The 26,341-nt window shown below is 46.4% G+C and overlaps 2 protein-coding genes across 5 annotated transcripts in view; both read right to left on the bottom strand.

Annotated features, from left to right (window-relative positions):
• LOC142017614 (ADAMTS-like protein 2) overlaps positions 1-939 on the bottom strand; it is a 40,947-nt gene extending 40,008 nt beyond the window's left edge. For all 4 annotated transcript variants that reach the window (XR_012646560.1, XM_075002668.1, XM_075002669.1 and 1 more), the window contains exon 1: positions 735-939. Coding sequence is in view for 3 of the 4 variants with exons in the window: in XM_075002668.1 (XP_074858769.1) it covers positions 735-809 (75 nt within the window). In the remaining variant the exon portion in view is untranslated. The remainder of the gene's footprint in view (positions 1-734) is intronic.
• An 8,282-nt stretch (positions 940-9,221) lies between these two features.
• TOR1AIP2 (torsin 1A interacting protein 2) lies at positions 9,222-23,838 on the bottom strand. The gene is made up of 5 exons (XM_075003271.1): positions 23,684-23,838; positions 22,301-22,466; positions 19,061-19,600; positions 17,296-17,379; positions 9,222-15,475 (listed from the first exon to the last, which is right to left on the bottom strand). The coding sequence occupies exons 2-5, from the start codon at positions 22,332-22,334 to the stop codon at positions 14,691-14,693; spliced, it is 1,443 nt and encodes a 480-aa protein (XP_074859372.1). The 5' UTR covers positions 22,335-22,466; positions 23,684-23,838; the 3' UTR covers positions 9,222-14,690.
• Between the last annotated feature and the right edge of the window lie 2,503 nt (positions 23,839-26,341).

The raw sequence follows: 26,341 nt of genomic DNA, 5'->3' as shown, positions 1-26,341 counted from the left end.
TGAAAGGGGATTATTCTAGGGCGAGCCGCAGCAAATCCCCTTCTCAACCAGCCTCGAAGCGCAGCATCAGGCCACGTCCCTTTCACAACGTGCTTGTGCCCTTGAGCCGCCCGGAAGACTGCCAAGCCCTTCCGCTGGCACATGGGTGAAAACCGAAGGAATCGGAGAATGAGCATGAATGAAAGGGAGCCGTGCCAGGCTTCATCAGCCTAGGTGCCCCACGAGTTTGGCTGGGTCCACCCTATTCTAGTCATGGCACGGCCATCTCTCTCCCAGGTCCTGGGTCGCTCCACTAGCCTCACCCATGTGGCAAGCCCTGGGCAGCCGGCCTGGCCCTCGCGTCACCCAAGGCACTTCTAGGAATTGAACCCTGGTTCCAGGCTGCTCTCGCACCCAGCGCCAGCAGAGACCCCCAGTGCCCACCTGGGCTGAGTCTTGCCCCACGCCCGGACTGGGGGCACCGCTGAGTGCGCTTTAGAAGCAGCCGGGCGCCGGACTTGTGCTTCCCCCAGGGTCGTGCCCTCTCCAAGCCGCCTGCTGGGCAGCTCGAAGCAGGAAGGGGAGGAGGCCGGAGCAGATCCGAGCCGTCCCCCTGCTGGGTCTAGGGGGGGATTGATCCTGGAGGCTGGCGCCGGGCCAAGGCATGCGCGGCCAGCGCTCCAAGCGCCGCGGGCAGGGCCAGCTCGGACCCCGGGCTCGGCGCCCCAGCCCCAGCCCCAGCCCCCAGCCCTTACCTTAGCGCCCGCGGCGGCGAGCAGCAGCAGCAGCGGAGCCAGGCGCCGGCCGGGCGAGCCGCGCGGGGCGGCCATCCTGTGCTCCTGTTCCACGGGAACAAGGCGGCGGCGGCCCGGAGGCGGCCGCGGTCGGCTGCGCGCAGCGCTGCATGGCTGGGTAATTAATGACTTTCCAACCTGGTCGGCGGGGCAGACAAAGGAAGCCGCAGCCGGATCCCGGCCCCCTCCCCTCCTCCGCGGGGGTGGGGGGCAGGACCTGGCAGATGAGCCCCGCTCCCCCCATCCGCACCCCCTTCCTAGACTGCTGTGCCTGAGAATCCGGATCCAGGGATCAGGCCCCTCCCGTCCGGCACAGGCACCTGCTATTCCTGGATGCCAGCGCCCCAGGAAGTAGCCCGGTGGCAGGGGGGAGGTAGAGGTCCATTTTGCAGCTAGGGAAACTGAGGCACGGGCCAGTGGCGTCGGGGTGGGGCTGGGGAAAGGCTCCCAGCCTGCTGGCCGTAGCGTTCAAGTACAAGAGGTGCCGCCGCTGGGATGACAGTGCTGGTGGGTCCCACTGAAAATCAGCAGGCGTGTTGGTGGCTGGACTCAAGGGAATACAGGCTTGTTTCTGAGCCTGAAGGGTGTTTTCTTAGTAACTGAGGCTGCTCTGAGTGGGGATGAGGTTACAAGGTGCCCTGTACCACCGTAGCTAATTTCCCTTCCCATGCAGGTATAAGGCATACATCAGGATCGGCAGGCGTATACCTCTTTACCCGCAGTGTGTCGACAAAACGCATTTTTGTGTGGACGCTCCGCGAGTTTTGTCACCAAAACCGGGGTTTTGTCAACACAACTCCCTAGTGTAGCCGTAGACCTTGTTAGCCTGAGTTAAGTTACTTCCCTTTGGGGGCTCATCCCCTGCACTGAACTGTGTTGTGTTGAATTACGCATTCAGCAGTCTGTGCAGAACCCCTAAGGCGCCACCGCTTGGCTCTGTGCTGTGAAATTTTTGCAACTGTGTGCTGCTTCCCAGAATTCTAAAACTTGGGGTCAAAGTAAGTAATTCCCATGATTTCTCGCCTGTCAGCCTGTCATCCATCTGGCTTTTATGAGCCAGCCCCGTTTTCAAAGAGCTGTCAGGCAGCATGAAGGAAACCCGGCACTCCTGCGGTGCTGATGGCTCTGAATACAGATTGCTGCTCATATATCTATAGCCAGGGGGGCGACAGAGTGTCTGAGACAGAGGAGGCTAAAAAAACCTGTGTTTTGACAAATGAAATGAGAAGGAAACTGGTCATTTTAGGTGTCCAGAAACTCTGCCATTGACTTTGAAAGGCTTTCTGCTGTCAATCTCTTTGAAGAAGGAAGTCCCATAAGTGGGGTGGCGGAAAGTGGTCATTTAATAGCTATTTTCACTACTTCTGTAGGATATGAATCTGTCAAATGCAGGGGTTTGATTTTTCCCAGAGTGAAGCGAAGAAATCATAAAGCATATTTATCACCAGAATGTTCCCTCTTTTTCTCATTATCAAACGTTCACAGGCAGATTTTTTGATATATTCAGTATTGTCTATCAATTTCTTCTTTAAAATCCTTCTTCCTCCATGAACAATTTGCAAGCAAGCTCCCACTTGGAAACTTTGTGTGCGCTGGTTAGTTACACAGATTTGGTGGTATTGTTTCTGACCTCTGATTGGATCACTCAAACACTACAAAATAACCATTTGCATTGAAATGTGCAATCTGATGTTTGTTTTCTGTGCCTGTCCGGTCCTTCAGTGTTGTGCTGTTATTCACGCTAACAAGCTCACCTACTCGCTTTGTTGCTGGAGAACATGTCCAAGATATGGCCAAATTAAAACACACATTTTTTTTCCCCATGCTTCATTCATCTCTAGTTCATACCAATGTCCCCTCTACTTTTTTCACTCTGTGCATGGAATAAATTCTATTTTGTGCACCAAGGCATATGCAGACAGAAACACAGTGCCTGCTGTGGGCGCTCTGATAATCAGCTGGGCACCTCATGAATCTGTCCTCGGTGGCCGCCCAAAGGTTCAGTTTACAGGGAACACTAGTTCATACCCTTGCCAAACAGGCACTGCATCCCTTAATGCCAGATTAGGATTGTGGTAAATCAGGTGTGCTTGGATTTTGAAATCCATTCTTCCCAAGTTCCGTGTGTGCTTGTCTTTTGCGGAGGAAAGGATGACCATCTCTGTAGCTGTAACGTGCTGGCATAGAATTAATATCAAGGTTAGATAACATGAGGTCATCCGGCAGCACGTCGCCTTCTTTGTGGGGTTCTTGACAAGTGAAGTTGAGCTGGTCCAAGTGATAGGACACTGACTCTTCTCTTTCCATATGGTGATAGTAGAAAAGTGAAAGCAAATTCAGACTGGAATTAACTATATTTTTAGAGAGTTTGTCTGTTTGATCCAGAGCTCCTCCTAAACAGTAACAGTTGAGTCCATCAAATTCAGTATATAGCTTCATCTCATCATACCTTAAAGCAACAGAAGGGTTTGGTTGTGCCAGGAAAATGGGACGTACCTGGAATGGGATTACTTCTCGTAAAACCAAACATAAAAAAAGACAGTCACCAAATCAGAGACCTCAAAACTGACATAATTGAGCAAATGTTGCAAGAGGCTGGACCAAGGTAAGCCAGAAAAATAGTCTGAGCCTGGCATAGGATTGCTTCTCAATAAACCTCACAGAAAAATGCTAGAACAGAGAAATTTAGAGCAGTGTTCTGGTTTGGCACAGATAACTCCACGCTTAAGGTTTGAAAACTAGAGGCAAATGTTGTTAGAAACCAAAACATGAGAGTTTATAGGGATGAAGAAAAAAGACATTTGATGGAATTCCCATTTTAAGAAAACTTACTAATTGGACAATCCTACCAATCCCTTTTGAAGAGATCTGAAATCAAAATTAAATTCATAAAATAGCACTGTGTTTTGAGAAATGCAACCTTATAAATTAAGCGTTTATGTTTTTCCTTTTATTTCCTCTCCTGAAAAAACCCACTTTAATTGATTTAAGGCCCAAGCAACACTGGGTAAATGTGCTACTAAGCAGTGATGATAATTAAGCACTGGAACAATTTTCCAAGACTCATGGTGGATTCTCCATCACCGACAACTTTTAAAACCAAGACTAGATTTTTTTTTCTCAAAGAGCTGCCTAGGAATAATTCTGGGGAAGTTCTAAGGCTGCGTGATACAGGAGCTTGCTCAGACAAGATGATTACCGTGATGTCTCCTGGTCTTGCCATCTATAAATGTAGAAGTCGCCACTAAATGCAAACTCTGGGTTATTGAGCACTGCCAGCAAGCAGAGATTGTGTGGCTCAATGAATCAAGCTGAATATTTACCCTATCTTGAGTCTTTCTTATATGAACTTTCCTCATTTGACATGGAGAGCACTTGCAATGCTGTCACAATACATGTGATTCTCTCTGCCTGCCTATGTCCCATTCTGCACCTTCCCCAGTAGCCAGCTTGCTGTGACACCAGCCTCAAAGCGGGAAATGAGGCAGTGCAAAATGGAATGAGGTGTTTAGAGCAAGGGGATTGGCATCCGGAGCGGAGGATGGATCTGCAGGCCAGATGTGGTACAATTACTGTGGGAAGCTGATCTGAGCTGCCACGTTTCTCTCCCACTGGGAGTCCTAGCCCCTAGCTGGAGTGAGAAGAGGATTACTGAAGGGTGTCAGCTGGGATCTTAGGTTGATGGGGGTGATACTGGGACTCCTGATAAAAGCTGTTGACTGGAAACCAGGGAAGTCAGGGATATTTAATTCCTACTCACCCAGAGAAAACAAGGGGGATAGTTGTTTCAAGATCAGACTGCAGTTCTATTAATTGATTTCTACAATGGCCAAAAATTGCTTCCAAATTGAAATAAACCAGCAGCATGACAAAACGCACAGCATGAAGTCGGAGTTCGGCAGACACAGCTTGACGTGCTGGTCTGTTTGATGAGCCAGCCTGATGAAGGGAAAAGCCATGAATGCATTTTCACATAGGCTACGTCTACACTACATAGGCTACGTCTACACTACAAAGATCTGTTGACAGGAGCTAGTGTCGGAAGAGACACACAGACTGTCCAGCCACGCTCTCGACAGGACGGCCAACTAGAAGCACAGCAGACAGGGCTGCCTGGTGTCCTGGAATCCCTGTCTATCGACAGAGGGCCCCCCACCCCCCAGAGCATCCACACTGGCTTTCTGTTGACAGATTCTGTCAAGAAATGCATTCTGCCTCCTGGGGGAATGGCAGAAAGCTGCCGACAGGAGTGCCGTGTTCTGTCAATTTACTGTCAACAGAACACATTTGTAATGTGGACATTGAATGAGTTTTCTGGACAACACTCTCCAGCATAGACATAGCCATAGGGAATCCTCTAGCTGCTCCGGAGAGGCTTAATGCTTTACAAAGCCAATTCCTGGGTTACAAACAAGCAAGAAAGAGCAAAGCATCTGTGCAGCATAAAGGACACCATTTTCATTGGATCAGAATCACCTGCAGCTCCCAAAAGTATTCCAGGCACCTGACTCACCGAAGAAACAGCTTGAAGAGAACAGATAAAGAAGTAATTTTGTGGGATGGAGAAAATAAAAACAAACGGTGGTGAATGTCATTGGGGAAGGGAAGGTATTTGATTAGATGTTTGCCATATGAGGAGGGATTTAAAAAGACTGGGACTTTTCAGCTTAGAAAGAAGGAGACAAAAGGGGGATATGATAGAGGTCTATGAAATCATGATGGGTGTCATCATTTATCATCAATAACTGTGGGCTCAGCACCCGTTGGTGTCTGATGCCTCTCACTATTTCCTTCCATCTTTCCCTATCCAGTGCAGAGTGGCTCAGTTTCCGTAGACTGGCTCTGCACCAATCTACTATATCATCTACCCATTCTCTGTGGAGTCTGCCTCTCCTATTTGAACTATCCATTATGCTGAATACCAGGGTCTTGATTTTTCGTTCATCGTTCATTCTGCAAATATGCCCAAATAGTTGTAGCTTCCGTCTTATAACCTTCTGCAGCAGGTTCTCTTTTGGCTGTGTCTTACTGTATAATTCCTCACTGGTGACCTTCTGCAGCCGTTCTATTCTCAGAATCTTTCTCTAACTCCTTTCGAATGACAATATCCTTCTCTTTGAATCTTTCCTTATCACCCATGTCTTAAGTCTGTACAAGATGCTGCTGAATGCACACGTTTTCAAGACGCTCTGCTTCGTTCCAAAGCTAATTGCTTTGCTTTTCCAGATCTTATTCATGATGGGTGTGGAGGAAGTAAATTGAGCCCGTCTCCCTTCTTGCCCCACTTCCACCCATGTAGCTGGGGCGTAAAGTTGGGTGCTGCAGCACTGAGCCTGTGTGGATCTGGCCCGTTTAGAGCCATGGACCCGGCCTCCATGCTGCTTGTTGTTGAACGAATACCAAACACGGTGATGGTCCTTGTCCCAGGTGGCCTAGCTGGGCTAGAGCCACCCGAGCAGTTGGAGGTTTGAGAAGCATGGACAGGGCAAGTTTCTTGAGCATGTCACTACTCTCTCTGCCTCTGTTTCCTCTCCTGCCCATCCTTTGTCTTGCCTGTTCAGATGATCAGCTGTTCAGGGCAGGGGCTGTCTCCCACCATGTCTATACATCCACTAGCAGGCAAGGGCCCACTGACCAATACCGTGGTGTCAACCACACAGAGGTGCTGGTATTAAAGCCACTGTACAGATGCAGGTGTAAGAGAAGGGAATGGATTATATGGGCTATAGATGCTGATTCTAACCTGGAAGCTGTGAGACAGCTTGACCTCGATATACGGGAGGAGCCCAGGGAGAAAATTCACACCTGCTTTCCTCCAACATGGACACAGCCACTTTTTCCAAGCTGTCCTGTGCCAGGACGACAATATGATTTCAAGACATATGCCGCCAGCTGTGGTTTCTCTGTGTATAATCAGCCTGTTTGCTAAGGCTAGGGTGACCATCCGTCCCGAATTAGTGGACCTTCTTGTATTTGGGATGCCAGAAAGGCTCTTTATCCCATATTTGGGTCCTCCCCAGCTGGCCTTTTCTGCCAGCAGCTGTTGGCAGGAGTCACTTCCCCGAGCCTTGGGGAACCGCTGGAGCATGGGCAGCTGCCATGTTCCTGCCAGTTCTCTGGGGCTCTGGGGGAGCACCAGCAGCTGCTGCCTCCTTTCCAGCTCCCTGGGGCTCGGTGGAGCCAGGAGGAGCCACCCCTCGACCCATATCTCCCTGTCCTGTATTTGAGACAGGGAGAAGTGGTTGCCTTAGCTAAGGCACCACCCCAACCAGAGGGGGTCTGTTTTCTAGGCCCAAAATGGAAATGACCCAGCAAAAAAGGCAAGTTGCCTGCCTGCCTCTCACCCATGACAAAAGCGCAGCTTTAAATGCACTCAAGCAGAAGATCCTTTTCTCCCAATCCAGTGCTCCCTACCAGCCGAAGCGTTTGCTTTGGCAGCGGCCCGACCCCCATTCTCTTTGGACAGGACATCTTAACAACTTCTCCCAGAAGATCTGATACGCTAATGGGCTCAGAAAGCACCTTTGTTAGGGAGAGTTCATGCAGGAGAACAGCAACCAGATTAAACCCTGGAGCCCTCGCCTTATCTCCTTGATCCACCAGCCAGGAACATGCTAAATTTCTGCTCCCTGCCTCGTTTAGGATGGGGGTGAAGTGTTGCTTTCTTGCCCTCGCAGAGTCTGCAAGAAGAGCCAGTCTAGACCCATTGGGGAGAATTTTTCTTTGTGTGTGCATGTCTTGGAAGAAATCTCGTCAGATTTCACCCCAAACCACAGCTGGAAAAGTCATTAGCAGATGAGATGGCTGACCTGCAGAGGCTGATGGGTTCAGCATGTGTGGTGGGTAAGGCAAAAGGCTCAGATGGTGACACTGATCATGCCCTCTCAATGACCTGCAAGTGCATCCCAGAGCCTCAAGATTTATATCTTGAACTCACGCCCTTCCAAGCTCTGCTGGTCTTATTGATAGCTGCTGCTACCGGTTATTGCCCCTCAGTGTCTTCCTTACTTGAAGAGCAAGCACTGTTCCTCAGGCTTCCTTTCTGGGGGGAGGCAAACAGAGAACAATTACATGATTAGGCAGATTGGTGCTCCCTGAATTTGCCCTTCCAAATAGTCTCCCCACATAAGAATGGGAAGTGAAGGAACAATGGCCTAAGAGCTTTGCAGCCAAGTTCAGGGGAGCTTTCTGAGGGGTTCCTCTGGCCCTCCTCTGCAGCCTTCTGAGGCCCTGGTTTAGCTGATTTCTTATGCTCTAACCCTAATGTAACCTCAGCCTTGTCTGAACAAGACTTCCTAACTTTACTCATCCTGGCTGCTACCTGTTCTACACTGCTGGGGGTAGCAGCAGGTGTCCCTGTTGCTTATTGTTTTCACGCACCATTATAGTTTGCAGGCCCAGAAGACCAGAAGAAAGCTAATGCTGCGCCTACATTTAAAAAAGGGGTAAATTAAATTATTTGGATAATTATGGGACGGTCAGTTGGCTGTTGACCCCTGGCAAAATAATGAAACAGCTAATACTGGACTTAGTTAATAAATAATTAAATAAGGGTAATATAATTAATGCCAATGGTTTGTCAAAAATAGAGCCTGTCAAATTAACTTGATACCATTTTTATGCAATTACAAATTTGGTCAATAAAGGTAACTGTGTTGATATAATAGTTTTAGCCTTCTAGGAGACACTGACTTGGTAAGGCATGGCATTTTGGTTGAGAAACTAGAATCATACCGAATCAGTATTGTAAATGGACTAGAAACTGGCAAACTGATATGTCTCTAAATGTAAGCCTAAAAGGGGACTCATCAAGGAGAGTCATATTAGGGTGCATTAGGAGCAGCACTTCCAGCAGATCTAGAGAAGTTATTTTCCCCCCTTCTTGGCACTGCTGAGGTCACATTTGGAGTACTGCGTCCAGTTCTGGGCACCCCACTATAGAAAGGCTGTGGATGCACTGGAGGGGGTTCAGTGGAGGGCACTGAAAATTATTAAGGGGCTGGAGCACAACCTAGGAGGAGAGGCTGAGGGAGTTGGGCTTATTTAGTTTGCAGAAGAGAAGACTGAGGGGTGATTTAATAGCAGCTTTCAACTTCCTGAAGAGGGGCTCTACAGGGGATGGAAAGACACTGTTCTCAGTGGTGACAAACAGCAGAACAAGGAGCAACAGTCTGAAGTTACAGAGGGAGAGGTGTAGGTTGGCTATTAGGAAAAACTATTTCACCAGGAGGGCGGTGAAGCACTGGAACGTGTTACTGAGACAAGTGGTGGACTGTCCATCCCTAGAAGTTTTTAAGTCCCGGCTTGACGTAGTCCTGGCTGGGATGACTTAGTTGGGGTTCATCCTGCTTTAGGCAGGGGGCTGGACTAGATGACCTCCTGAGGTCCCTTTCCAGCCCTAGAATTCTATGATTGATTCTATTTAAATATCTGTATGTGCTGTGCAGGAGAGGCTTGCACAAGAACTTCCTTTGTTTTAGGTAGCGTTAGAAGACTCTTGCATTTATGATCATCAGTTTTACCACATTTTTTTTTCAATTTATCTTTAAAACCACTTGGTTGATGAGTGGGGGGTGTTGTGAATAGCTTCAGAACACAACAGGCCATGAGCCAGGCTGTCAGAGTAAATCAATGTAGTGCCACTGAAATCATGGAGCAATGTACACTTATAGCAGCTGAAAACTTGGGGAGCCCGTGATCTTTCCCTGAATCTGGCCCAGCTAGTTCAGACAGGTTCCCCAGGTGTGACATCCCAAGTCTATACAGACTCTTCCAGCATCACCTGTCCTGCTTTGAATGTTTCTGTTCAAGAACAGATGCCATTAACATTTCTAGTTCAGCGCTTTTATTGACACGGAGGTTTGGGTCCCTGATAATGCTGGTAGCAGCAGCAAAGAGTCCATGAAGTGTATGCTTTCTGAAAACAAGTTCACAAACACCAGTGCACGCCAAGGATACCAAGAAGACTATCTTGGTAGCCATGTGGGGTTGCCAGTAGAGCTGTTGCAATGACCCTGTTTCCATGAGCTTTCAAATACAGGCTGATTTAGTGACAAGATGTAAGGGCAGGTTAGCTAGACATCTATCAGGGATGGTCTAGATGGTGCATGGTTCTGCCGTTAGGGCAGGGACAGGACTTGATGACCTCCTGAAGTCCCTTCCAGTTCTAATATTCTATGATTCTAGTGTTGTGCAGGAGCAGAAAAGTTTTGAGCATGAGCTTTCGTGAGCACAGACTCACTTCATCAGATGCTGGTCTTGGAAATCTGCAGGGAAATCTGATTTCCAAGGCCAGCATCTGATGAAGTGAGTCTGTGCTCGCGAAAGCTCATGCTCAAAACTTTTCTGTTAGTCTATAAGGTGCCACAGGACCCTTCGTTGCTGTTACAGATCCAGACTAACATGGCTACCCCTCCGATACTAAACATCAATCCGGCACTCGTCTTTATCAGGCCTTAAGGAGAATCATCAATAACTTGATCTATAAAAAGTCTCTCTATGCTAATACTCGGCAATCCCAGGGGTCCAGTTTAAGCAACATGTTTGTACAAAATCTGGGGGAGAGGGTACTTGGCTACTTTTTACTTTTAAATCAATAAGGGTGTGTCTGCATAGGAATAACAGGCGCTCTTTTGAGATAACTTTGTGTTTACACAACACAACCATTATTTGGAAATTGCAGATGGCTTATTTCCAATGTGATAAACCTCAGTCTATGAGGAATACCATCCATTCCAAAAGAGAGATTTCAGAACAGGGGCTATTTTGAAATAAACAATTCCAGAATAGCTTTTCCTGAAATAGAGCTGCTGTATAGACGTAGTATTTTGGATTAGAACCCCTCTAATCTAAAACAGGCTCTATTGTGTGCGGACATCCTGTTAATCTATAAGGTGCCACAGGACCCTTTGTTGCTGGATTGATGTTTGTGTCCTATGGAACATTTCAGCAGCCCATCTTCTGTAGAAAAGCCCACTTCCATTTCAGTGGGGGAGAGGGAAAATCGTGTGGTTTTCAATAAGCAAACTGGATCACACATATAGTCCCAACTACTTTGGGGAAAATGTCTTGAAATTTTGAATGAAAAATCTGGGCACGTGCCCCCTCCAACTGTCCAAATCCTGAGATGCAGATGGCCTCCGCTCCTCGGTCTGTAGTGAAATGAGTGAGCCCTGGGAGCTGTAGTGAACAGTGACAGCTGTGCTGAGAGTCAGCTTAGTCTTCCTGTGGAATGGTTCAGCCAGGCACCACTGGTGTGCGGCATAGGCAGCGGTGGTGTGTAGTCAATGGACTGCTTGACAAAGCTCCTCTTCTCAGAGCATCCAAGCATTCCCCTGTTGTTGCTTAGGTCACATATAGTCTTTGGGAGGCCAGTTTTGGGCAGTTCACCTTGATCAATTGATCCATCAGCTCTCATATAGACTGTGCCAATCAACACACCTTCCATTTGGGCAGGTCTGTTTGGAAATAAGCTCCGCCCCTTGCCACGGCTTCTTCTTCTCCAATCAGAAGAGACTTGGGCCTTGATGTTGCAACATGATCTGAGCATTTAGACTCTCTGCACTCAGCCAGAGTCCTTCCAGTATGAGTTTAGTAGCTCTTCTCTAGGCTCTGTCCAGGACGCATCAGCACCCATGGAACTAACATGGCCTGTAGTGGCTCAAGCTCTCCCTAAAAGTGCACTCAAACTCAAGAGGATGATGTGCAATAATGCACCAAATAGGATTCATGAACTTTCACACAGTACATAAAGTATAACAGTTTGAACCTCTCTCGTCTGGCACCTTCAGGACCTGACTGGTGCCGAACAAGAGAATTTGCCAGACTGCAGGAGGTCAATATTGTCTCACACGTTACCAACTCTTCCACTGCTCACTGGGCTCTCAGAAGACACTGAGGGGTAAATTACGGCTAAAGGATAACAAAGAACACTGAGAGTCAGGACTGGTGGCTGGAAACAAACTTTATGGGACCATAGGAAACTGGGCCACACCCATGATAAGTGGTCATCCAGCTAACTAAAATCATGCTGCACCATGGATGTTGCTGGATGAGAGAGGTCCAGACTAGAGAGGTTCAACCTGTAGCTTGTTACCAACCACCAATGAACTCAGTTCACGTGTTACACGGAGCACTCCTATGGGTCTGAGTGGCTGCTCTCATGGCTGGTGGGAAGGTGGGCTCTCCCCACACAGCGCGATCCCATTGAAACGTCCTAAACAGCCTGAAATAAATACCTGTGTTAGCAAAGTGTCTCGGGAACTAAAAGGTAAATATAGAAGCTACTTAAAAACTGGAGGCCACTGTGAATTACATGAATCCCTTTGCTGTTAAAGTGATGGTACAATTCATGAGCTGATTGCCCTTCCCAGGGCTCTTGTAGAGGAGACAATCTCCCTGAGAAACTCCCTTCTCAAATTCCTCCTGTCCCCATCCAGCTTCCATCTTTTTCTCCAGACCAAACCTTCATGGGATCTGTGGATACACTGCCACAGAAATGGCTGTGACTGCCCTTTGGTATTGGAGTGAGCAGCAGTGAAGCGGAAGGATGTACAACTACAGATAGTGGAGGCAGGGTGGAATGATTTTTGCCAAGGAGCATGGTGTGAGTGGACTGGAAAGTCACCAGCAATCCAAAGAGGCCATTACAGCTTGCTGCTCAAAGGAAAGTTCTTTTAAAGGGGCTAAGTCAAGTTAAACAAATAAAAAAGTTCACCTGTGGTTTTAGCAGCCTCCTAATTTAAGTACTCTAACTGAATTTTCAAAATCTAATCTGGTTTTCATACCAGCAGTCTCCTCCTTGCATTTCTCTATTTGGACAATGAAATCACCCTCTAGCTGGTTCATTTTCAGGTTCTCTTGCACAAACACAATGGCGTGGGTTTGGGTTTGGGTACTCTCTCATGCTGAATAGCTCCTTGCTCCATCAAATAGTCTCTCTGAAGTCAATGGGGCAGATGCTCCAGTGTGCTTAGTCTGCTGTGCACCAGGTAAGCAGTGTAAAGTGGGTTTAGAGGATGGGGCTGTCCCGTGGAAATTGCTGCTAGTAGAAATTTGGTAAGTTGATCTCCATTGCCAAGCTGCACTGATGTGACATCTCAGGCAAAGTCTACATGAGTTCGATTTTTATGTGTCTGGTACAGATGTGCAAAATCAACCTCTCCGGGTTCACAGTTGACCCCGAGCTCCATAATGAGCGAGGTCGGAAGATGCTAATGAGGCACTGCCATGAATATGCAGCGCCTCATTAGCATAATAGTGGCTGTAGCAATCTGAAAGAAAACCAAATAGGAATAAGGTGCTCTTGAAGTCTGGGGGTCCTTTTGAAAGGCCCCTGTCTACACAGGCAGTGCGCAATTCGAAAGTGGCACTTTTGAATTGCTGTGGCCGCTATTATGCTAATGAGGTGTTGCATATTCATGACAGTGCCTCATTAGTATCTTCCGACCTCACTCATTACCATGCCCCCTTCGAAAAGAAGGGGCTAGTGTAGACGTAGCCTTGAGGAGTAAGGGAGGTTGACAGGAGAAACTCTCCCATCAACGTTCTTCAGTAGGGAAGGCCAAGTAAGCTGAGCGCAGATACATTGATTCTAGCGATGCAATTGCCGTATCTGCAATCAACTTACTTTGCCTAGTGTTAACATAGCGTGGTCTATTAACATGAGAAAGAGGATGCAGATTTGGCCTTTGGCTTAGTGCAGAGGGATATATGTGGTTCAGAAAGACCTTCTTCCCCTGGGAGTCTTACAATCTTAGAAAAAAACTAATTTGGTCTGATACCATGTGGGGGCAGATTTGATCTGACAGGTTACCTTGGATAATATTGATCAATAGTGTATCAATCTTTCCCTTCCCATTACTATTCCCCTCCTTCCTTCTCTACCTGCTACTTTTCCTTCTCCCATTTGCAGAATGGCATCAGCCACTACCAAATAGCATCCCTTGAAATGTAGCATTGTCGCACAGATCGAAGAATCATAAGATGCCCAGCATCTGAGACATTTGGCACCTTTCATACGCAAGGGTTTCATAATAGACTGAAGGAGCTACTTCAACAATAAAAACTTCTGATTTCAAAGTCTCCCTGGGAAGCTGCTCAGGATACTACCTCCCACAACAAGAGGAGTCCTTAGAACCACTGTCAACCTGATTTTTTTTTTTTTTAAACTGACTACTACTTTTTAAATTGCCATTTCTGGCTAAACATCCTGTAACCAGAAAACCAGCTCGTCTCTTTGTCTAAATCGGTCAGAGGAGCTGCACTGATTTACAACAGCCACTGCGCTGGCCAATATTTCCATATTTTCTTTTTAAAAATATCAGATAAGTCTCTTGCAGAAGGGGGATTTCTGCTCACCTGTTGATGTCTTAAGGGGCCTTTCAGTCAGAGGGAAAGAAACTGTAAAGGAAACAATGAAATCCCCTTTTGCAAAGTCCTGTCAGTGTAAACAAATGAGTGGGGAGAAGAAATCAAGGTTTTGACCCAGCAGCTTTGGCCAGTTAGAGTATCCTCCTGCGTTACATGCCTCAGCAGTAGCGCCAATCTTTTCCAGGAGAAATCTGCTTTGCAAGGGGACATCATCGTTGCAATAACCCCTTCCTTTCCTGCCGATTTCCTCCATTGGCTATAATCATAGTAGATCTTTCCATCTACTAAACCACAAATGGGAAGCATCATTCTCCTGTATATCCCACCTGACTGGCTGAGACAACTTCAGTCACTTAATGCCTGTACCATTGGTTCTGGCTTTGAAAATTATACATTCTACCCAGGAGGTAAAAAGAGATGTGATGGAGCCATGCTAGTATAAAGTGAGCTCACTATTAATTAAGGCTGGTGGATTCCTGACTTAATAATAACTTGCCTCCATGACACAAGGGCTTTGGCTGTCCTGGAAGCTGATTCCATGAACCCCTAGGGCTTTGTCGGGAAAGAACAGCCGTTGGTCTCTATGGCTTTTACGGGATGGATGGGCAGGACCAGGTGGGCGATGCGGCTCCACAACCCGCTCAGCTTGTCGGTGTCCATGTGGTTGTAGGAGCTGGGAGTGTTGGCATTGGTGAATTTGTCCCAGAGGAAATCCCGGACTCTCTCCTCTACCTGCTGTAGGTCTATATTCGCCTCCAGGTTCTCCTCCTCCAGCAGGACGGTGAAGAACAGGGCCACATCTTTGAAGGCCGCACTCTCATGGTCGCAGTATTTGTAGAAGATCAAGGTGGAGCCAGCTGGCAGTGACTCAAACCGATGCACCACAGCAGCCCTCTGGCCTGCCTCAAAGCCAGCGCTCAGCTCAGAATCCACTTCCAGCTTGGCCCTGTCGCTGCTGAGCATGGCTTTACTGGCTCCATCGATCTGGACCGTGCTGGCACGAAGCGAAACAGAGTAGGCATCTGCAATACGTTTGCTCAGGCACTTCAAGGTTTCTTCACCTTCACGGGCAGCCGTGAAGATTAAAATAGCTGGCTCGGTATGACTGGAAGCGTTGAGATGCCTCTGCAATAACTTGCGCCCTCTAAGCCACAGGTAGGTGCTTTGGCTCGGAAAGCTCTCCTTCAGCTGATTAAACCTAAGTAAGAAGGCCTCCAAGGCTGGATTTTTGGGCACCTGCTGAGGCTGGGAAGTATAGTAGCCATTGCAATATATGCTGAGACAAACCACAACTACCAGGACTCCCAGTGGAGCTGCAAGTGAGGTAAGACCTGTTAAAGCAGATTGAGGGGATGGGACAAGAGAGGGAGAAGGAAAGAGTCAGATATGAGACTAGCACTGAGATACGGTCTTTTTCCATCCCCCAGACTCCCAACACCTGCTTCCAAATAGATATTAAGGGCTCACTGTAGCACCCGGATGATGGCGCAGAAATACGTCACGGAGCACTGAAAAAGGAACCTCTTCCCTGAGGTTGGGGACTTGCTCTGCCACTGAGCAGCAGGCCTTACACATCCACAAGCTGAGCTACAGGCCTTGGCTTGGGCACCCTGCAGTGAGATCCTCCACGTTCCCTTGGGAAACGTCAGTCCTTTGGGAGGGGTTTTTTCCCTACCCCCCTAGAATTTACTGCACCAAACCCCAATCTGACAGCACCTTCTCCAAGCTGTTCCTAATAGCGTTGTGTAGGCTGCCAGTTCAGGGCACCCATTGGAGTGGTGGAGCTGGTGGGGGCTGAGTAGGGTTGCCATCTGTATTTGAAGCTATCCTGGGAGGGGCTTTCCCCCAAAATGATGTATTGTCATTTTCTTAAAATAGCCTATAAAAATCTCCAGGGTTTCTTTCAATAGTCCCCAGGAGACTGATGCTGATTCTAGGTCAGTCCTGGATGGTCAGCAACTCTGGTGCTGAACTTTCCAAAATACAGTTACAGGTGCCAGAATAGCTCATCTAAGAAGCTTATAGGGCCCCCAATGTTCTAGCAGTGTCTGGGGGCCTCACAGTCTTCTGTAGGATTATCCTCAACAGCGCTGTGAGGCAGGGAAGTATTACCCCTGTGCTGTGGATGTGAAACTAAGGCCCAGATCCTCCAGGGTACTTAGACCCCCCTCACTTTCATTGATTTCAGTGGGAATGAGGCACCAGAATATCTTGCCAGATCTGGAGCTAAGGGTCAGATCGTTACAGGTATTTATTTAGGTGTTGCTGTGCCTGGTGTCTATTTGACCAGGCAGGCTAAACTGCCCTTTGAAAAGGGACAGAAGTGTTTAGACACCCTACACAATCTTCCACGGGTGTTGGCTCCTGACTGCCTAATCCCCTTTGCAAATGAGATTTAGGATCCTGACTCAGTTAGGCAGCACAAGGCTGAGCACTGTGATTCATGGAGTCCTGTTAAAAAGCCTGGGTTGTAGTGACTTGCCCAGGAATCATACGGGTCATGCCGAGGCTCAAATCCTGGTTCTGCCAACTCCCACTGCACCAGCCTTCTAGCTCAAGCTTTCAATAGTGATTGAGCAGATTAAATGCAGTCACCTGTTTCTTAAAAATAAAAGTCTCCACCACCAGTGCCTAGTACATGTCCCTCCTTGGCTATTTATTTTAAAGAGCCAGAGGACACCTCCTCACCGCCCTACAAGTGGGAGGGGACGAGTTACTTGGATGGCCTGGAGTTTGGAAGGCAGTCCCAAGCCAGGTGCTGTGGGGTTGCGTTCAGGGGAAGGAAGCAAGCTTGCCTGGCACAGTGTGCAGGGGGTGGCCTGGCACAACTCTTCAAACTGTAGGACAATCCCATGTATAAAGAACTGAGCCAGGCACACCTTTGTTCCAGATGAGGTTGGCTTGGCCAGCACTCTTGTGAACATAGCACTGTTTGTGTAGGTGGTTAGGCTGGTACAGCCACATTGCTCGAAGTAGGGAAATTTCTCACATGCCTGAGGGCTGTAGCTATACCGCACGTTTGTAGTGCAGACTTCGTTATTGAGGTCTGAACAAAAGGTTTGAATAAGTTTCATTATCTGATCCTGGATGTGGAGTGTTTCCAGGGGAACCGTGAGTATTTTAGCGCATAAGGAAACCTTCCCATTCTCACCATTGCCTAGAGAGGATGACTTCTGTGTTGTTCCCTGCCTGGCTGTTGTCTCTTGTGGATGGAATTCAGCCTCTGTCTTCACCTCTGTGGGTCAGATATTTCAAAACAAAACAAAACAAAACAGAGAGAGAGTTTGCCACACACTTCTAAAGGCAAAAATTAGTCTAACTGTAACCCGCAAACCTCATTGTCTCAGGTAGTGGTACTTCGAAGCCAGGTCTACACTAGCTTAAAAAGTCATTCTCAGGGCAGGGCTACACTAGACAGGAAAGTCAATTGTAGATAAGCAGTTCTAGCTACAGCAGTTGTGCAGCTAGAGTTCACTTACCTGCAATTGACTTACCCGGCTGTCTTCACAGAAGGAGATCGACAGGAGAAACTCTCCTTGCAGCAAGGATAAGTGCCTGGGCTCACTGTAGAATCCTGATGGTTCGATTTAGCTTGTCCCTGTTAGACACACTAAATTGAACCTTGAAAAATCAACCCTGAAGGAGTGGATCTTCTGGTAAGTGTAGACATTCCCAGAGAAAAAGGATGGGTCTCCCACAGCCTTAGCTGAGCGACAGCTGGCTTTTAGCTCAAACTGGAGAGGCTCATGCCGATGGAAAATCGGCTCACGTGCCACAGTTGGCACCTTTGCTGGGGGGGGTTGCTGACCTCTGTGCTAAAGGTCAGAGCAAAATTGTCTGCTACAATGTGTGAGATGTTACAAAGTGTGAGCAAAGTGTCTGTTACAGCCAGGGATCTTCTTAGTGGGGCACTTAATACGCTTCATGGTGGCACCGATTATAACCGCATGGGAGTATGGACTTCTCTGGGGTGGGGATGCCCAGCTAAGCAGTGGGTACCCTGACCCTTGCTTCCATAGGGAGCCTACTGCTCTCCCAGTTTTCTGCAATAGCTGCAAAGCTGGATAGGTGTCTTAGGAACAGAAGCTGCCCTGGATGGTGATTAAGTACGCCAAGAGTGGTTCTGCTCTGAAACGTGCCTTGTGGAAGAAATTAACCTTCTCAGAATAGTTCTGCTATTCATGTATACTCATTCAGACCTGCTAAGTGTAGTGGTAAAAGTATGTCCCTGGAGCTTTTTACTTTGGTTAGCCCTGCAGAACCTGCACAGCCCAGAGAGCGTGAGCTGCAGCCTGTTGTGTCTTGTGCATCATCAACAGGATTATCACTATCTTTTGGTCGCTCAGATGTGTGCGTCAGCCTGTGGAAGGCAATCAGGCTGCACCGAGTGTCATGGGCCTGCAGAGCCGGTGCTGCAGCTGGAGGTGATGATACACAAGCAGGAAATAGCTAAGGCTGGCTGAAGTTTTCCATTCAGAGTGTTTGTTTTTTCCAACAGAAAATTGGAATTTCACAGCAACAAAACTATACATGACCGAAGCCCCAATTGCTGTGAAGACTTTCAACTTTTTGTTGGAAAACAACAAACACGTAAAAACAAAAAACTTTAGTTTTTTGTTTGTTTGTTTTTTTTAATTAAAAGTCTGCCTTTTCCACAGAGCCAAAACTCATTTGTTGACCACCTGTAAAAACAACAACCTACTTGACTCTGAGGATGGAATGAGTCTGCAGGGCTGAGAAATCTGAGAAAAAGCCTCCTACTTACAAACCCAGAACATGAGATCTGCAATCTCTGACTGAGAGACAAATCTCTTCATGCCACTCTTACAAAGTCTGCATGTTAAGTTGAAGGCAAAGGATCTGCAGAGATCTGAAACCATGGCAGCACCTTGTCATGCAATCTACTGTTGACTCACCTTGGGCTAAATGTCTCTTCCTTACTGTGTCTGCAGGTGGAAGTGTGGTGTCCTGGATTAAGGGACCCTGTGCGTCTTCTGCAGGGGTGGGTATGCAGCTCTTCTCTTCTGTTGGGGGTTCTCCTCTGATGGTCTCCTCTGGAGCCATTGGCACTGGATGTTCTTGCCTTTCGCCCGGTGAATGTACTGTGTCTTTGTCCGGGGAAACGTTGGGTAAATTCTTTGGGCTTGGGGGACATCCTGTGTTAAGGTTCAGAAGGTCTGGAGACTCCTCAGTGTACGTTTTCCAAGAAATTCCCTCAGAACTCGCTGTCTTTCCCTCTGAGGAATTCTCTTCACCTAGTGTGAGAGAGCTTCCAGATACACACCTCGTTTCTTGCGGACCTAGTGTTTCTATCTCTGGGGAGGTTTTGAGTTGGTCAGAACCAGAATCTTCAATCACCTTTTCCTGATGAGGCCTCAATAAACTTTCAGAGTCTTGGGGCTGGGAAGTCTTCTCCATCTCTTGTTTCATACATTCTTGAGCCAGGCAGACTGGTGCTGTCAAAGAATCAAAAACTGTTAATTATCTTTACTATAATAATCAAGAATACTGATTTGCCTACTAGTTTCTACAACCTCCGAGTGAAACTCCTGATCCTATACATTCCAAAACTGACACACAACAAGAAGGGAGACAAACAATTCCCATGACCCCTCACCACCAATGACCCACATTGGGCTGTTTTCGTAGTAGTTTCAACCTGACCTCTACATTTGTGCCTGACTCTCTGCAAATACAATCATTTGTTCATCCTAATGGCCTCGCAAGATTGGGTCCTGGCTATTTTAAAAAGCTACTCCTTTTTCTGTGCTACTACTCAGCTGTTGAGATCATCTGGGACATACAAGTGAAATTTAGTTATGGAAGCTGAAGAGCCCTTGGATTCTGAAAATGCAATCCATTCAATTGCAGGATATGTCATAAGACCTCTAGGACTTTCCAAGTCAGTAGGGCAAAAATAAGAGGACGTATATTATGTTTTGTGATTTGGAGAGTTTCTACTTATGGTATTGACAGCAGATTTTGCTGAGTGACTGCAAACATGTTTATTATTTTTATTTTTATATTTTAGAAATTACATAAAATCATATAACTTCTGCTATATTTCTGGTCCTTATGTGTTGTCTTTTCTGTAGTTGTTTGAGCAAAGAATTTAGGTATATTTGCAAAAACAGAAATATACACCAAATAATAGAAAAGATTTTCACATAGAAAGTTTTGAACTTGTAAGTATTAGTATCTGCCTGCCATATGAATCTTGGACTTCCGATCAGGCAACAAATAGATATCAGTGAACTGTAAGATCCAGTGACACTATCCAACCTAGTTCTGGTTTTAAATATTGAACACGTGTAACAACCTTTTCACAAAAAAAAATCTGCGGATCAAGAACTATTATTATTACATGGGAATTATTCAGCAAATAATTTTGAATACAAAATAAATCTGACAAAATGGTAAGATGCTCCCAGAAAAGTCAAGACCCGGGAAAAAATATATAGGTTGAACCTCTCTAATCCAGCACTCTCTTGTCTGGCAACATCTGTAATTCAGTGAGACTTTAGTTAGCCGGACAACCACTTATCACAGGTGTAGCCAAGTTTCCCGTGGTACCATAAAGTTTGCTTCCAGCCACCAGTCCTGGCTCTCAGTGTTCTGTGCTGTTATTTAGCTATAATTTACCCCTAAATGTCTTATAAGGGCCTTGTAAGCAGTGGAAGTGTTGGTAATATGTGAGACAATATTGACCTAATGTGGTCCAGCAAATTCTTTCATTTGGCACCAGTCAGGTCCTGAGGGTGCCAAACTAGAGAGGATCTACCTGTATGTATCTTTGTTGAATGCAAGCATTTACTTTGAATTACCCACTGAATTCTGTTAGCATCAGTATGAATTGGATCTTGTGTGTTCAGGAGTTCTTTGGGGGAAGGGACTGTCATTTATCTGTTTTACTCTAGTACAGTGGTTCTTAAACTTATTTGATTGCGCCCCATTCATTATGTCTGTACCAATAATAACATGCAACTTTCACTAAAGATGAAAAACAGCAAGGTGCTGATTCAAACAAAGCCAATAATCTATTGCAATAAGAGCAAAAGCAACACTGTGAGTGCGGTTGATACTTCTAAATCAAACGTGCACCTCACAGAATAGCAAATGGATTATAATTCAGATGGCAAAGACTTTGCATAATGCTAGGCATGCTTAACAGAAATCCATCTGTAGTACCCAGAGGCACTGAGACCTCATATGAGAGTGAGTGAAGTCTCCATTCTACAGCCTTGGCTGGGAGCGAGCTGCCCTTTAGCGCCTGTGGTAGAGCACAGGGCTTTAGCCCCTCCCTGTGTCTACACAAGCCCCTTCCGAAAGGAAGGGGCATGTTAATGAGCGGGTTCGAAAAATGCTAATGAGGTGCTTCCATGAATATGCAGTGCCTCATTAGCATAATAGTCGCCGCAGTGCATCGAAAGTACAGCTTTTCAAATCGTGCACCGCCCATGGAGACGGGGACCTTCCAAAAGGACCCCCCCCCCAGCTGGAAGAAGGGGCTTTCGAAAACCTAACCCAGAAATGCTCAGCGTGTCTGTCTTGTGCATTCATCTCCACGTTAATCCAGGTGTGCACATTTTTAATATATAAGGCAACACCTCCTCCCTGTTTAGCCTGCCTATCCTTCCTGAGTAAGTTGTACCCTTCTATACCAACATTCCAATCGTGTATTGTCCCATCAAGTCTCTGAGACCAGTTATGTCATAGTTGTATTTATTTATTAGGACTTCAAGTTCTTCCTGCTTATTACCCATACTTCTTGCATTTGTACATAGGTATCTAAGATATTGATTTGCTTTTGACTCCCAGTTCTGCCTAGTCCCTCTTTTTTCTCTGCTATTATAGCCCATTATCAGACTCAGATTTCAAGTAGAACTTTGCTTAAACACAGAGGACCCAAGCATCACACAGCTGCAGGCCTGACTCCTGATTCTACAGCTTGAGTGTGCACGCATACACCCCCGCTCACACCTCCCACCCACCTGCAAGCATTCTCCCACTGTACCACCACCCTATTTTTAAGTGGACAGCTCCCATTTTTCTTATTAGATCAATAGTAACAGTGACAAAATACAATAGTAAACACCCAAACTTAGTATTAAATAGAAACCTATTTCTAAAACACCTCTTCCCAGGACATCACATACCCTGAGCAGAATCCCGGCCTCCGTTTTCTGCCATTCTTTTGCTTTTCTGTCCTTTTGCTTCCTTGTCTGATTGTTACACTTCCTGATTAAGTCACACAGCTGCCTGTTATCTTTTTTCTGGTCGGAGTAGCTTGATTGTTCTCACCCAGTGCCCAGAAATCATCTCCTGAGACAATTCAATGCAAAGAATAAAACAATGACTCATAATGGAAAACCTGAGAGCTTCCCCAGCCCCGAAGCTACATATAAAACTATTTGGAGCCCAGTGAGGTGGTTACCTTTATGGTACCAAAATGCCACTCCAGATAAACAATGATACTTGAGGATTTCAGGCCTAGAGCTGTTAACAATCAGTTAATGTGATTGAAATGGTGCTCAACCGAGTCTCTCTGGGTGATCTTTCATTATATTATGGTAACTTGACTGGGAAAAATTATGTAAACCAGGCCTGATCCTTTATATCTGAATCAGCTGGTGGGGTAGGGAGTTAGGAAGTAGCACTATAATTTCGAGTGCAGTCTCTGTGGTCAGAGGACTTCCATCTCCAGGACTGTTGCCCAAACAATTTGATCCGCTCATTTAAAATACAAACAAGCAGTCACGTAGCACCTGAAAGACTAACAAAATAATGTATTAGGTGATGAGCTTTCGTGGGACAGACCCACCCAAGTACCTCTCTGTTACTTATCATTTAAAATATGTTTGAATCAGACTGCTGCGCACAGAACATAAATGCTGGGGGAAGGGCAGGTTGTTGAAAAGAAGGAGGAAGACTGTGTCTCAACCTGCCAAGTCGCAGGAATGTGACCCTGGCTGACCATGTCACAAAGAGGGAGGAGGATGCAGACACTGGAGGGGAACAGTGTGGGATTCATGTAAAAAAAAAAAAGTTCTATTGTTTCAGTTTCAAGATGCTGCATTTTGTGGTGCCTGATTATGTGGCGTCAGACAGCTCTAGGATCCTGTCTTCAGACGTGGCTAAGAAGAATGAGTAAGTTCACAGGCAACCATAAAAAAAGGAACTTTCCCAGATAGCGATGCACTTGTATGCAAGACTTTTGCTTAGTTTAGGATCTGTATGCAAATGATTGGCAGTCTTTGCCCTCTGTTGCTAACACAGAGTCAAGTCAGATACTTCCCCACACATGGCCTACCGTCTCTACTGCCATGCCCTCTAACTGAATGCAATACCATATTTGGAGTTAAACAAACAAAATTGCAGCCTATGGCTGTAAGTGGTCAGATTTGCAGCTCACTCCCAGGAATGTCTGCGCTCGCCCCTGATTCCAACCCACCGGCTTTTGAATCCTCCCTTGTGTTATTGAGAAACAGCAGGAAGTGAGAAATGAAAAGTAGCTCCACTGTGCAGAGCTGGACACTTACTTGTGAATTAAAGCAGCTTTGAGCAGATATTTCTTAGCAGGGGGATTGTTACAGGCAGATCCAAACTACTCCCTACCACAAACGTCCCAAGGGCCGTGCAGTGTTGAAGTTGGAGGGAAAACAGATCCTTTCCACTCAAATACACACACCCTTAAACTCTTAATCCTTCCACTGTCAACGTGACAGTGAACTTTGCACCCATCCAGGGTTCCACCGTGGAATGCTGGGATACGTAGTCCTTCCCCCTCTCCGACTAAAGCCGTGTCCTTTTGAATGAATAGCTCTTAGTCCTAGATCAGTTAGTGGCTTTCTTCTGATTACAAACCTATATTTTCAGGAACTATCTCACCTGTGTGGACTCACTTACAGACCTGTACAATTGTATAGCGCATCCTTCAAACAGACGGTATCTCAAACCACTTTAGATATTTAATAATGGAATAACATTTACCTCACTGTCATCATGGCAAATGCCAAAGAAACAGGGCCTTCTTGGAGCTCAAGGTCCACTCTGATCAATCTGTAGTTTGTGGCTCTGGTTAGATGTTCAATCTATGTTGACAAGTATCGGGGAGGTAGCCAAGTTAGTCTGTATCTTCCAAAACAACAGGAAGTTCTGTGGCACCTTATAGACTAACAGATATTTTGGAGCATAAGCTTTCATGGGCAAAGATCTGCTTAGTCTAATGCATGAGTAGTCTATGTTGGTCACTCATGATCTTACCGCATCACCAAATTACCAACTGTGGATTATAGCTAGTTCAAGATTAACCTGTCTAGATGGGTGTCACACAGCGTGGGGGCTCCCCAGGCCCTGCACCCTGTCTGTAGTCAGACATGATTCTCACAATCAGAAACTAGAAGCAGTCAGTACAATTCATCTGGGGAGAAGAGGCCCAGAGGGAGTCCCTGAGCTGGGACCCTGTCCCTCCTTCCTTCCTCTCCAGCCAGACAAGACTGCCCACCTCTCCAATTCAGACCAGCCAGGCACCTCCTCCCTCCTTTGTCCTGTTTCCTAGGGAAGAAAGGTGTCACCTGGTTGCTTACGTTACAAAGGCTATGGAGTCCCATTGTGCATGTGTGAGAAGTCATCATCCAGAAACTCCCATCACCAATTATGCATTGATGCTGTGTCTAGAGAAACTGAGACATCAACATGGAGTTACTACAGGACAGTAGGAAATACATGCAAAATAACAAGGGGAATAAATCCCCCAATCCCCACTTTGTCACAATGGGACAGTGAGCAGGTGATCATCACCATCCTCATCATCATCAACCATGAGCTCAGCGCTCCTTAGTGTCTGATGCCTCCCTCAGTATTTCCTTCCATCTTTCCCTGTCCATTGTGGACTGGCTCAGTTTCTGTAAACTAGCTCCACAACAATCTGTTATATCATTTACCCATTCTCTGGGGGGTCTGCCTCTCCTATTCAAACTGTCCATGATGCCGAATACCAGGGTCTTGATTTTTTGTTGGTCGTTGATTCTGCAGATATGCCCAAATAGCTGTAACCTCCATTGTATAATCTTCTTTACTAGGTTCTCTTTTGGCTGTACCTTCCTATATAATTCTTTATTGGTGACCTGCATCCATCCTATTCTCAGAATCTTTCAATAACAACTCCTTTTGAACAACAGTATCCTTCTTTTTGAATCTTTCGTTGTCATCCATGTCTTACATCTGTACAACATGCTGCTGAATACACGTTTTCAAGACGCTCAGCTTCATTCCTAAGCTAATCACATTGTTTTTCTGGATCTTATCCATTGCCTTCTAACTAGCTCTTGCTTTTGCTATTCTAGTTGCTATTTCCTTCTGACAGTCTAGATGATATGTTGTTGCTCCCCAGATATGTGAACTTCTCTAGTTCGATCCCGTCTACACGGATCTTTCTTCCTATTCCTTGTCTGAGCAGGTGACAACTGCTAAATACTTAGGAAGTATCACAGTGTTGGAGGACCCTTGAAAGATGTAGATGCTTGTATAGCTGCTGCCACATTTGCACTTCAGTGGTCTCTGTGGGGATGTAGTGATATCCAGCTTTCTACAAAAGTTTAATAGAGCTATAGTTACACCAGCTTTACTGTATAGCAGTGAAATGGGGACACTGGGAAAGACTGATGAGAGTAGATTGATGGTTTTCATTCTTCAGCCACTGCTCCATTTTAAATGGCAGAAAAAGATCAGTAATGAGGATATGCAGAATTGAACCCTGAAGCTGTCTCTGTCAGCCCTGGTGGCTGTCTTGGTGCAGACCTATTATTAGGATGGCAGACGAATTAACAGAATTACAACAGAAGGCAAAACTGTTAAGAGGCATAAAGCAAGGGAGAAAAGAGGTGATTTGTGTAAAGCAAAGACAGAAGGACCTTAGGTCAAGGGCTACGTACTCCATGTAGTCAGTTCCTGAAAAAATAAACACTTTAGAACTGGTGAGTGGGAACAGAGCTTGTTCCGAGTGTATGGGCATCAAATGGCCCGTATAGTGATGCAGCTGGAAAATCAGTGGTCTGTCAGTATGTACAGACTGGCACAATGGGAGGCTAATTTTGATTGGGACCAATAGGTGCTGCATAGTACAAATAATCTGTAGTTATTAGCTTTTGTATTTTGGTAAAAGAGCTTCTGCTTTCTCATCCTGCTGCTGGGTGTAG

The sequence above is a fragment of the Carettochelys insculpta genome, chromosome 9 (genome assembly GCF_033958435.1).
Source record: "Carettochelys insculpta isolate YL-2023 chromosome 9, ASM3395843v1, whole genome shotgun sequence".
Classification (NCBI taxonomy): Eukaryota; Metazoa; Chordata; order Testudines; family Carettochelyidae; genus Carettochelys; species Carettochelys insculpta.
This window is presented reverse-complemented; position numbering and strand designations above follow the sequence as displayed.